General features: G+C 37.3%; 1 protein-coding gene across 1 annotated transcript in view; it reads right to left on the reverse strand.

The window, feature by feature from the left end:
- LOC127498036 (otoferlin) overlaps window positions 1-13,327 on the reverse strand; it is a 40,149-nt gene extending 26,822 nt beyond the window's left edge. The window contains exons 1-14 of the mRNA XM_051866895.1: window positions 13,279-13,327; window positions 12,947-13,049; window positions 12,736-12,790; window positions 9,670-9,801; window positions 9,450-9,512; window positions 8,680-8,764; window positions 8,435-8,594; window positions 7,903-8,089; window positions 6,570-6,756; window positions 5,435-5,658; window positions 5,040-5,148; window positions 3,204-3,381; window positions 2,988-3,108; window positions 2,376-2,476 (exon numbers count right to left, since the gene is read on the reverse strand). Coding sequence (XP_051722855.1) covers window positions 2,376-2,476; window positions 2,988-3,108; window positions 3,204-3,381; window positions 5,040-5,148; window positions 5,435-5,658; window positions 6,570-6,756; window positions 7,903-8,089; window positions 8,435-8,594; window positions 8,680-8,764; window positions 9,450-9,512; window positions 9,670-9,801; window positions 12,736-12,790; window positions 12,947-13,049; window positions 13,279-13,327 — 1,754 coding nt within the window. The remainder of the gene's footprint in view (window positions 1-2,375; window positions 2,477-2,987; window positions 3,109-3,203; window positions 3,382-5,039; window positions 5,149-5,434; window positions 5,659-6,569; window positions 6,757-7,902; window positions 8,090-8,434; window positions 8,595-8,679; window positions 8,765-9,449; window positions 9,513-9,669; window positions 9,802-12,735; window positions 12,791-12,946; window positions 13,050-13,278) is intronic.
- Window positions 13,328-13,691: the final 364 nt, after the last annotated feature.

Consider the following 13,691-nt stretch of genomic DNA (forward strand, 5'->3'; position numbering starts at 1 on the left):
TTTGACTGAACTCTCGTGTTTATTTCCTACTTCACTTCTTATATTGTTATAATGGCTATTGTTAATTTAAATATTATTGTTCAATAAATAATATTTTATATAAATAACATGCCATATTTTTTGGTATTGATAAAGAGCCCGTGATTTCGACTTCAGTGAAAGTTTCATTAATATGCCATTAGATGGCGGCAAAGACTCTCTTTATGAGTGAGTGAGTCAGTCGCAAAGACTTTTATATTGAAATGGACTGAAACAAGGATGTTGTTTTTACTTTAAACATCTTACGAGACTCAACTGACAAATGCATTGACTAGCGCTGTCATGGGAAATCCTAATAAATGTTAAAAGACAAAGATATCGCTTTTCTCAGTGGACATTCCAACTTATTTAGTGATTATGAATATAAGATTAACCTGAAGAATATCAGTTAGATGCAGGTAATACACTCGCTCAGGCGATCTCTCTCTCATAATACTCTACATATTCAAATGAGTTTCGATGAAGCGACTCAACGTTCCTTCTTTACTAGTTCTGAAGTGACATTTTAGAATTAGTAACGGATCTTGGGCTCAATTGTTAAACTGTCAACTTGAGATTTGAATCCATGGTGGAAGGAAATAGTTCCTCACAAAAGAGTTTTTAAAGACAATCCGTTGTTGTTTCTTATTTATTTACACACTTGTGCCATCGAACTGTTGTATAAATGCAATATCACACTCGTAGCCATGCAATATGGCTCTATATCAGCACGGCTATGATTACCTACGGCCGAATCACAGCCGTGCTGATATAGAGCCATATCGCACGGTTACTCGTGTGATATTGCTCATGTAACTAACCCTAGACCTAACCTTAAACCTGTCAATTGCATCAGTATAAAAGAGGACCTATTATGCTTTTTTCCATGTTCATCTTTCTTTAGTGGGTAATGTTGCAAGTCCCTCCAGCGGGAGTTATTCTCTATATCAGTGTCAGTGTTTCTGAACTCCCTGAAACACCTCCATTGTAGTCTTGAGTTTTCTTCCAGAAACGAACACGTCACAATATTCCTCATTTAAATAATTCATGCGCAGAACAAAGGGGCAGGGCCTGGTTGAGTTAGTTCGTAATGTGTTGAAACTGGCGGTTATGGTAAAGGGCGGGACATTTCCCAAACACGCTTGAAGCGCTGACCAATCACAACACACTGCTTTAGCTGACCAATCAGAAGGAGCGAGCATTTCAGAAGGAGGAGCTTCATAGAGACAGGAACTAAACAGAGTTGTGTTTCCTGCACAATAACTAACTCGCTGCTTCACTTCCATAGTACAATGCATCGTTGAATAAATCAACTAGCTAGTCACGGCTGTTTCTCAAAACCTTATTGTCGCAAACTTGTCATTTATCCATGTTGGTAAATGATGTCACGCAGCTGGTGGAGTAATAACTTCTTTAAATGAATCCGTTTGAGATTGAATTATTTACAGATAAATTACAGGACATGGCATCTGAGGACTAATTATCTTTTTTCTTTGTTATTTTGCTTTATTTCCAGATTTAATAAGGCTCGTTCTTACGTTCTAGAGCATGTACAGACATGCGCACTCTTCAAAAATGGTGCTTTAAAGTCCCCGTGAACCGGAAGTTGCAAACGACTTTTCTTCAGTGTTGTGACATATTTCCAAGTGAAACGGAATATTGAATAGAGGGCGGGTTTTATTTTAGTGCACCTCCTCTCCGTCTCTGGCTTTTCAGATTTCGATTAAAGATTACCATGACAAAAAAAAAAAAATTCAGTGTAACTTGCACAGATTAATTGTTCAGTAGTAATATGCACTAACAAAGGTCAATTTTGATTTTGTGATGACTTTAAATCTCTTGACAAACTAAAAGATGTAAATGGCATTTGTATATATTCAAAATAAAATATATAGACTTGTACTGAATGTCAGCTTGCTTATTTTGCTCAAGATAAGAATTTATTAAGTCCACATGTCATGCAAACAGGAAACTATGCTTCTAACCACAGCTTGAGAGCTGTCATTCCAACCACACAAGTTTGCGAATGTTCTTTGAAACTACGGTTTCAGGAAACACTCGTTGAACTATGCTGATAACGATGGAACTTGCGACCATAGTTGACTAACGATTCTTTTGGGAAACGCACTCCAGAGCGTTACTGACAGACTGGGAAGAGAGGAGATGCAACAGTATCAAATATGAAAAATAATGTGTTTTTTGAACATTCAAGCAAGAAAACCTGTTCTAGTAGAGCCCAAAAACAAAATCTACACAAAAGACTTTGAATACGGGCATAATATGAAGCACAAATGGCACCGTTTCCAGAGAACAACTCATAACTGGCTCATGATCTGCAGAAAAACATGTTTGCTAACCTGCAGCCGTTGCTGAGCTCCTCCAGGACTCCTCTGAGTCTGCGCTCAGGATAGGCCTTCTCTGTTTTAATGATCTCCTGCACATCATTTAACCCTTCTTCCTATAAAATTAAATGGAGCACAGGCTGCAATGTAAACGTATGGATGTATTTTCACAGATTAACTGTAACCAGGATTATTATTATATATTACAACGAAAATTAGATTTAAGGCAAGACACTACAGGCAAAATGTTTTTTTCATGCACTAGTCAAGTTTGAGATTTTGCTTCCATAACAAGTCTTTCTTAAGACTAGTGGAAAGAAAACATAAAAAATACATATTTAAATGTTTATTTAATACTGTCTATTTGCATCTATAGATTTCAATTCTACATATTATGAAACTTATTGCATACTTATTTAGTGCCTAATTTGCATTTTAAACATATCATTTCAGAAACTATTTTCTTAATGCACGTATGTAAGTATGGTAATATTAATTAGTTAAATTAGTTAAGTTAAATATTTTTAGTCTTTTAGGGGCTTGCCTTAAGATTAAAATAACAGTAAAAAACAGTAAAAATATCAATATTTCAGGAACTGATATAACCCATATTCATTGATTTATTACCAATTTGTCTGCAATGTTGTCCATGATGTTCGCATTATAAAGCCGTCTTCTTTGGTCCTGCCACCAGCTCTTGATAAAGATGCAGGGCTTCCTCTCAAAGTAGGGGAGGTGGAAATAGTTTCTGCAGAATAAATAAACAAGATATTTCACATGAATTTGCAGCAAAAGGCAAAATAAAATAGATGACTTTCAGATTAGCAGAATCAGTGACTAAACCTGTCGGTGATGACTGGTTTCATTGGAGGGGTGGAGGAAACTGAAGAGATGTCTTCACCATCATCCACCTCCTCGTCGCTCGAGCCCTGAATGAGCTCAGACTCTTCATCGCCATCACCACCCTTCTTCTTCTTTGTTTTTGGCTTGGTTGGAGTATCAAGGTCACTGCCGTAGTTTCCTTGTGTAGAGATGATAATTTAATGAGGTAGGTATCTGACACGTTTCCCAGATTCATTTCATTACTTGCATAAAGGTGAAGTGTATCATTTCTGTGTCACTAAAAATGAGGATTGTTTTCAAACAGGTTTCCCACTCCAAAACTCAGCCATTTAATGTCTTCGATTGAGTCAAACTGCTCAAACAAACAGATCAATGTGTAGACAGCAGGGGGAATCAAACTATACACAAGTGTACATAATACTTATAGTTGACTTGTATATTAAACTGGGGTTTGACATGTAACAAAAATATGGTGATACATTATATTAAACATAACTATTCAATTTAATTAAGTTTAGAGGCTCTATCATACACCCGGCACAATGCGACGGCAGGCGCGATGCAAGTGTTTTTTGCTAGTTTCATCCCGACACAGTTATCATTTTCACGTCCAGCTTCACGTTGTTTAAATACCAAATGCACTCGCGCCCATCTGTTCACCCATGGGTGTGCTGGTCTGAAAACGAGGTGTGTTCAGGTGCATTGTTGGCGTGTTGCTGTTTTAAGGAACTGAAAAACGACTTCGCCATTGACCAAAAAATCCTGCTCTAAAGTCAATGGTGCAATATTTTTTTGTTATTTAAAGGGCGTGTTAGTAATATGCGCCTATAGGCGAGTGCGCTACGCGCGTACACTCTGATGTTACACACACAGGGACACACAAACACACAAATATTAAAAATAAAAGGATTCCCCTCAGTCTTTCCACTTGCAAATTCTGCCATGTAAATAGCGAATCCGTCATGGCGTGAGCGCAACTGGCTTTTAAAGGGAATGAGAGATGAGACTCTGATTGGTTTATTGCACGTTACGCCCAAAAAAACCCCCATGACTCATTAAGAGAATAGGGACAACCCTTTTGGACCATGCGCCTGGTGCACCGAACATTTTTTCTGTCATTAAACTAGCAAAAGAGGATTCGGACACACCCTAAGTGCACCTGCGTCATGCGCTTCAGACCATGTGCTTAGATCGTTAAAATAGCGCCCTATATGTCAGGACAAACTTATTGTTCTTAGTTTCTCCCTATTAACATGGCCAGTATTTCTCACCAGTAAATAATTTGCATACCATGTCCTAATTTATAGAAGTTACTAGATGTGATAGTTTTGGATGTTAACATTTTCATTGACATTCCAAATTTGTTTATATGCTGGATGAACAACAATGCATATATTTAGTTTGTGTTAGTGACAATGCATGTAAAAACTGGGTACATTTTGATTCATGAGTTTGAATTTGTTTTGAATCAACCAAAACATAAAACTGTTTCATTCATATTGACAATAAACTGTATAAACTACACTCACTACATTTCTTTTAAAATAATTAATACCTTTTAAATTCTACTTTCTGTTTAATTCTGCATCCTGTTTACTAGCTCAATTCAGTAACATTCAGAATGGTAGACAACTCTGACTGCAATTTATTTCAATAGCTATTCCTGTAGCTCAATAAGTAGAAAATGGCGCTAGCAACGTAAAGGTCATGGGTTTGATTCCTAGGGAATGCATGAACTGATAAAGTATAGACCTTCAATTCAATGTAATTCGCTTCAGAAAAAAGCATCTGCCAAATTCATACATATAACTTTAAAGGCTGATAACTAGTATTTACCTATTGTAACCTCAAAGTTGATGGGTTTGTCTCCAATCTTCCTGTCAATCATAGTGGCCTCAAGGAAACATCCAAAGAGGAAGAATTCCTCAATTTTTCCCGTGGCATTCTAGATATAAGCAACAGACAATTGATTAAATAATGTTTTGTGCATATGAGGGCCTTCCTAAGATTAGACAAAAAAAGAAAAAAGTCAATGTGCTCATAAATAATTCTGAGGAGTTGTGAAACTTTTCTCCGAATGATTAATTTTTAACAGCAAGTCACATGCACAATGAAGCCAAAGAACTACTATGAGTATTACTGCTAAATGAATAATGAAGGGAGATAAATAAAGACAATTAATTATTCACTGTAATTGGCCTGTCGAACCCCCCCGTCAGTGGATCACTTACATCTGAGATGTTGGATATCCCCTCCACCTGTACCTCGGTGGAGGTCATTACTTCAGGAGAGGAGGTGTCCAGTATCTCTACAGCCAGACTGATCAGCAGACGAGCCCGGAACGACACCCCTTCCCCTTGTCCTTCATTCAGGTCCTGGTACTCATCCATGAGCGTGTAACTGCGTGTGGAACCATACATGTTGACCCAAGCCGGGCCCAGAGTTGGAAGAAAGCCTACGAATGGAAGCAGGATAAATATTTCCTTTTGTATCTTTGATCATTTGATCAATAACATTCAGTGATGTTAGTCAAGTCAAGTCACCTTTTGTATAGTCAATAACTAGACTAGAATTCATCAATTATAAAATGAGTTCAGTTTAGCTGTAAAGCAGCTCTACAGAAGACAATAGTGTCATTATTCAGATCAATGTTGATTCAATTCAGTTCAATTATGAAACTAATTCGATTCAGCTACACTGCAAAAAGTGGTAACCTGCAACTGTTATCTTAAAGAGCTGTTTTTTTTTTTTTTACTTGATTTAACCCATAAGAATCAATTTTGTTGGTATAAATTAATGTATTTAGGTTGATTTAGCAATATTAAATAATATTTGGGCTTGAATAAAACCAGTAAATTTAGATGTTATAATTTTTACGTTACCATTTTTTGTCGGTGTACAGACAATAATAGTGTTATTATTTAGCTCAATACAGTTTTGTTCTCATCTGATAGTGTCAGTGTTTTTACTGCATTACAAATCATTTTGGTATCACTTTATTTTAAGGTCTTTTAAGTAGTTGCTTATTAGCATGCATATTACTAGAATATTGGCTGTTTATTAGTGATTATTAAGCACATATTAATGCCTTATTCGGCATGACCTTATTCCACATTCTTAATCCTACCGAATACCTAAACTTAACAACTACCTTACTAACTATTAATAAGCAGTAAATAAGGAGTTTATTGAGGGAAAATTCATAGTTAATAGTGAATACATGTTCCCTATACTAAAGTGTTACCATAATTTTATAATGATCTTGAACGGCAATGTAGTGATGGCTTCTGTGATTGAGCATCGGAAGAAAAATCTAATAAGAAAGACAAAGGAAATATTACTTTGCAGACTTTGCTGACTTGTTACCTTTGTCTCCATCATTAGCAATCTTCCGCAGGTCAATGAAGTGCGTTCCGATGGCCACATCGTTCACTTTATCTGAATCGCGGATCTGGAGTTTCATTCTCCGGCACAGTGGTGGAAACTGCTCGGTGAAAACGACCTGCTCATTCCAGATCGGCTCATAGCTGCTCTTCTGAATTGAAGTTTTTCCCTGCATTGAGGACAGATAAAAACATCAGTTCTTATGTCTGCATCACCTGTGTCCACTTGGCCCAATAAAGACTCCGTGAAATTGAGTTTTGTAACTTTTAGTTCATGTCTGTTAGATTTGAATATTAGTGTACTTCTAAAAGTTAGGTTTTAGCCAATATGCACACTTAAAATATAGTCTTTCTCTCAAAGGACAGATACTGATGCCTCCCCTTGTGAGAAGAAGTACACTTTAGCATAATTTAAAAAGGAGTGTTTTTTGTACATTTTTATATGTAATTTCATAATTACTTCTATTGTCTTTGAAATTTGGTTAAAGCATACTGTCAAATGTACCGTCAAGTATTTATGGTAAACTAAAATATACTTTAATGTCATTTCTATTGAAACTTGTATGCCATGTATTTACACATTTATAAAGATGAAGTTGCAATTTAGTACATTTAAAATATATTAACTTTGGTAACACTACAATTTACAGTGTCCTTGCTACACATTAAATGATGCATAATTATATGCAACCAACCCTAATCCGAATCCTAACCCTGTAGTAAGTACTAAATTATTATTACTCAGTACCTGTAACACGTGTAATTATAAAATAAAGTGTAACCTTAACTTTAAATGTAGTCAAATAACACACTATACAGTTAAAATTAAGTTCTTTACATGTGCTTTAGTATGTTAGTCAACACATCCAAATAAGTGTACTTATTTAAAGTGTGACAAAAGATTATTAAAACACAATGATTTAAAATGTACTTTCGAGTAAAACTTTTGACATTATTATAAAGTGCACTTTTTAAAAGTGAATTTAAATGAGCTAGGAAACGGTCATGAAAGTGCACTCTCTTTAAGTACACTTAAGTGGCCTTTTATTTCATTAATATTATATTATCTGCTAGTACAGTTTTATACTTTTAAGATCTGAAGTACAGATTCAGTACAATTAAGCGTACTTCTTTTTCACAAGGGTCATCTTGAACTACAGAGGTTGTTGTTCAATCAAAAGTTCTCTAGAATAAGAATATCCCTCCCTCTAATACCACCTGACTAACAAGTAGGACACAGTGATTCAGCTGTGATGGAAACAATACAAAATTTAATGTGTGTATATACACTGTATATTAATAAGAATTCTGCCCACCTTCTGTCCTGCAAATAGCACTTGGACATAAGGATCAACCAAGTCCTTATTTTCTCCAATGAAAGCTTTTTTGACATTTGCCATAATGCTGGTGTTCATTTTGGGTAACCCCTCGGCTCTGTATATTTTGACATAAAATCTTGCCCACTGCCGCTCAGCTGGGACGTCTTCCGGCAACAGAAGGTTACTGGAACATGAAGAGAAATTAATAAAAGAAGTGATATGCGTGTCTGCAAATAGAATTGACTTTAAATGTACTGTTATATGGACATATCTGGGAGACCAATTTCCTGCAGAAATTGTGAATGGTGAAAAAGTCACTGCCACGATTGCCAGGGCATTGCTAAGGTGAATTAAACTGAATACAAATGTATGTTTAAAAAGATATGTGAATGAAATAGTATTGCAAGTAAATATTTAGTTCATAATACTGGAGTTTAGAGTCTGTTCAGTGTAAGAAACAGTAACAGTGATGCTTGCCTTAGAAAACAGCACTAATAATAACATTAACAATTCAGGATAGGTAGTTTACCCCTCAATGTCATCCTCATCTCTTTCATTTGCTTTGTGTGGAGTTTTGATTGTGTCACCCTTTGCAACAACTGCAATGTCACACTTGACGTAACCTTTTAATCCTGCAGTGATGTCATCAGGATCACATAAAGTGGCCCACTTGTGGAAGAATTGATGTTCTGTAAAGGAAAAACAAAAATGCTGAAAATCTGTAGTCTTTAGTGAAATTGAGAGCTTCATATAGAAACATGTAAAGCCAGTCACCAGGTTGTGTATATACTGTGCCCACGTCAAGCTTGAAGCTCCCAACCAGTGTGCCACTTCGCAAAAGATTCTTGGAGTGAATAACCTGAAAGGACACATTATTTGAAACAGTTTAAAACAAGTTTAAAATGAAGCTTAATGCTAAACGAAAAATATCATCTTTTAAGAAAAAGCTCACCCTTGTGAAAAAGAAGTGTGCTTAATTGCATTGAAGGTGCATTTGTAGTGTACTTCAGATCTTAGAAGTATATATATATATATATATTTTTTTTTTAAACTGTTCTTGCAGATAATATATTAATGAAATAAAAGGCCACTTACATGACTATGTTTTTAACACAATTTTAAAAAGTGCACTTTGTAATGTCAAAATTTTGACTTTAAAGCACATTTTAAATCATCGTTTTAATAATCTTTTGTCATACTATAAAGAAGTACACTTATTTTAATACTGACTAACATACTAAAGCACATGTAAAGTACTTGTGTATTATTCAATATTACATTTAAAGTTAACATATTTTAAATGTACTAAATTGCAACTTCATCATTAATAATGTGTGATATTTAAATACATAACATACACATTTTAATTAAAATTACTTTAAATTATATTTTAGTTTACCATAATCAGTTACGGTCATGTTTAGTTTTTGTCTTGTTTAGTTTTCAGTCTTTTTTTTTTTTTTTTTTTTGGTCACCATTTTGCTTGAGTTCTATTCGTTGTCTTTTCACAAGGGGAGGCTTTATTATTATTCTATGATACTTACTGATATTTTCAGGATCTTGTCAAACATGACGTCAGGAGGAACGTGGAAGTCGAAAACGAAATACTACAAAAAAGTATGCATATAATAAGTTTTAGGATGAATTTTCTCAAAACATTTAATTTACAATGCTTAGATAACCATTACAGTTCAGTAGACCACTTACAAACCAATTATTGCTTTAGTCATTAATTTTCCATAGGACAATATTGCAATCCCATACCTCATTGTAGTAAGGGCAGTTGGTCGACTCCTTCATTGAAGTGTATTTTTTATCATCACCAATTTCCACACACACCACTGGATCCATGTTCAATCCCACCAGCTGTCTAGCCTCGATAACAGTGACACTAACCTGGAAAGTGGGGCATAACACAAATTTACGAAATACTGTATGCGGTATATTGTATCTACGTATACAATGGCCCCAAACCACCACAATTAGAAACATACAAAATATTAAAGCAAGTGTCTGTATCTGCAGGTGTAGTATATCACTTTTTTTTTTCTTTTTTTTTTAATCACATTAACTATATACATATTCCACTAACGCTTCACCAATGCAAAAATCACGCAATATTGACTGCCTTCATTTTCAGCACTATATCTATTGTTTTAGCATTTCAAACTGAACAAACTTTTTTGTGACAATAAATGCCCCTGCTTTGATATTCTTTGACATCTAATGCAATGACATTCAGTTCCCTTTCAAAGGAATTCACGCTGCGTCAGAGTAGTGATGCTATGGGAACACCTCTGCATGTTTGTGTCTTGAAGCATGTGTGAAATCAGTAGAAGTCTTCAGCTAAGAGGTCCTGACGCCCTGACACCCTCTGGGGGGAAGTGGCTCACACCTCATCATACGGTGCCCGCTACTCCTCAGTGCCCTCAGGGGATCGTTCTGCCTACCCCGCCATCCTTGGTGCTTCAGGGCACAGTGGTTTCCAGCAACTTCGGTTCTCAGTGTCTACCCAAAGACGTTGCGCCACTGACTCGCTCCCTCCGAGGAGGGTTATAGAGGAGTCAGTTCGGTTGTTCTCTGCTGGTCATCCGCTTCAGGGCGGCGAGCTGACTACTCAAAAAACACCAGAGACCAGTTTTGAGAGGCTGGTTCCCTTAGTAGACCATCTGGCAGTTTGATTCTCATCCTCCTCGATTCAACGGGGTCCTACCCACAGTGGTAAGCCTTGAGCAGGCTCTGGTAATGGAGGAAGAAGTCAAAGCTCTCTTCCTCCACCCAAGAGAGAGTCCTGGTTCTACAGCTGGTATTTCTTTGTTCAAAAAAAAAAATGAAGGGTGTTGCATCTGATTTTTAGATGTTTGGGGCAAACCTGTCATCGCAGAACGCTTACGATTCTAGAGGGTCGCTCAACACAAAGTTCGTGGAGGGGTCATTATCTCTCTTGGCACATAATTACTCCTGTGGGCTCAGGGCAATCTACTCTCCCTGAGGGCAGTGTAAATCCCTGGGCACCAGAATCATGGAGCAGACATCCTGTTGAAGCAGGGGCTGAGGCCAGATGTGGTGGAATTGATCTGGAAGGAGTTTGGCCAGGTGGAAGTGGACCAATTTACATCTCAAGAAACGACCCACTGTCTGCTCTGGTTCTCCTTCATGACCATGAAGGGGTTGGGGTTGGATGCCATGGTACAGACATGGTCGAGACTCTGCTCTGCTCCCGGGAATTCTAGAGAGGGTTCCTCAGGACAGGGTTCGCCTACTCCTAGTAGCCTCGTTCTGGCCGGCCTGAGTGTGGTTCACAGATCTGATGTCTTTCCTCAATGGCTATCCCTGGGAGATTCTCATTAGGAGGAACCTTCTATCTCAGGCAGGGGGCACAATCCTTCACCCCCACCCAGATCTGTAGAAACTTTGGGTCTAGCCCCTGAGGGGGACCAGTTCCTAAACTCTCAACTGAGGTTGTTGAGACCATTCCACACTCTAAAGCTCCCTCCATGAGGAAACTGTTCGCCTTGAAGTGGAGAGTCTTCACTTCATGGTGCGGAAATCACCAGTTGGACCCAGTTAACTGGAGTTCCTTCAGGATTGGTTCTCCGCAGGGCTCCACTCTGAAGGTGTACGTGGAGGCCATAGCTGCTTACCATGTACCTTTGGGTGGTGAGTCACTGGGAAGAAACCCACTAGTAATCAATAACCTTGCAAGCCTTTTGTCCTCCTCCATTTTAGATGTCGGACCAGGAAAAGCTGAATTTATTGTGCCCAGTGAGAGCACTAGATACATATGTCCACAGAGCTGCCCTGTGGAGAAAATCTAATCAGCTGTTTGTGCGTTTTGGGTCGCCTAGGAAGGGTTCTCCAGTGACCAAACAAACTGTGAGCAAGTGGATAGTCGAGGCTATTTCTCTTGCTTATGAGGTGTGCCTTCACCTATGGCTGTCAGGGCACACTCTACCAGAAGTATGGGGGCTTCTAAAGCTTTATGGTCAGAAGTATCCCTGCAGGAAGTGTGTGATGCGGCGGGTTGGTCCTCGCCACACACATTCGTGAGGTTTTATGACCTGGATATGGGCTCCACACCGGGGTCCTGTGAGCTCGCATGTCTTAGTTGTGCTCGCATCACTTAGTACGGTGGAGAGGGTATTAATGTCCCCTTTGTGTCGCTACTCCAATGCAGCGCGGGTTCCCTCGAGAGGGAATGTCTCAGGTTACGACTGTAACCATGGTTCCCTGAGAAGGGAACGAGATCCTGCATCACCCTGCCATACTTCCTGCATACCTGTGACCGACATGCTTCGGCCTATAAGAAGCTGACATTGTTCAGGCCCAGGTGCAATTTATAGAGCTTCCTGGTCATGATGTCAGATGCAAACATGCAGCGGTGTTCCCATTGTGACGCTACTCCAACGCATCACCTCGCTCCCTTTTCAGGGAACCATGGTTACAGTTGTAATCTGAGACGATATTTGGGTAACACTTTATTTTGATGGTCCCCTTTAGACATTCTACTTACTATAAGTAACTTTGCACCTACATGTCAACTAACTCTCCTTAGAGTATTAGTAAACTGTCTGCTAAATATCTGCTAACACTTTATTTAAATGGTCCCCCAACAGACATTCTTCTGACTATAAGTATCTTTGCAAGTACAACAGTCTACTAATGCTCAACTAATACACCAATGAGTTAGATGACCTGTAGGTGCTACATTACTTATAATCAACAGAATGTATAAAGGGGACTATCAAAATAAATTGTAACTGACATTTTTAAGAGTGGCTAATTGGGTGTTTGATGAGATTTATTTCATTGTCTTTCTGTTTTACATACTTGGAAATCCATTGGTCTTCCAGCACTAGGTTCAATCTTGATGTCAGGCTTTGATCTAAAATATTTAGAGCATTTTTGGATGAAGAAAATACAGTGTTGATTGACCTACTACATTAGAATACTAATATATCATGTTAGAATATATCATAAATAATATATAAATGTAATGTAGAATATCATATTTTATATTTATGTGTATATTTTTGGTCACCTCTTATTGGAGACATTGGTTGTGACAGCAGTTACTGATGCTAGTGAGATGGTATCCGGGTCTGGCATCCTCATATCCTCGGTCTCAAGAATGGCCGGTTCATCTTAACAAGATGAAATGTCATTATGAACAGCACTATGGTTTTCGTGTGTTTTTAATTATTTTTTTTTTATTTACACATAAAATGCTTAGTATAATCTATTAAATATATTACTATTTAAATATTATATAATGATATCAGTATATTCATTATGCACTATAAATAATTCTGAAATAATAATGTTAAAGAATTCATGATAATTTTAACATTTTCACACAATAGAAGCTTTCACCTTGACCTTTGCCATCATCCTTGGAGGCACGATGCTTGCTACGCTTCATTGTTATGAATTTGAGTTATCCTCTGGATATATGATCGTTTTGAACATAAGAAATGGAAAATAAAAGTTAAACATCTGTCATAAACATCTTAAATGTAATGTTAATCTCTCATGCATTCCATTTCAATGTATCTTATATAACAGCAATAACCAGAAAAAGGTCATTTGCCTTCAGTCTTTCAAATTCAAATTAATTCAAAGTTGATTACCCCTAATCAATAATTAGCAGATACATGAGGAATTTAATGTTTTTAAAACAATGAAAATGCTGAATGTTGTAAATGAGCAATAAAGACAGAAAGAACGACAAAGATTATTACCAACTACACATTCAAATCTGAGAACTATGGATACTTAGAGCTAGA

Source organism: Ctenopharyngodon idella, chromosome 17 (assembly GCF_019924925.1).
Source record: "Ctenopharyngodon idella isolate HZGC_01 chromosome 17, HZGC01, whole genome shotgun sequence".
Taxonomy (NCBI): Eukaryota; Metazoa; Chordata; class Actinopteri; order Cypriniformes; family Xenocyprididae; genus Ctenopharyngodon; species Ctenopharyngodon idella.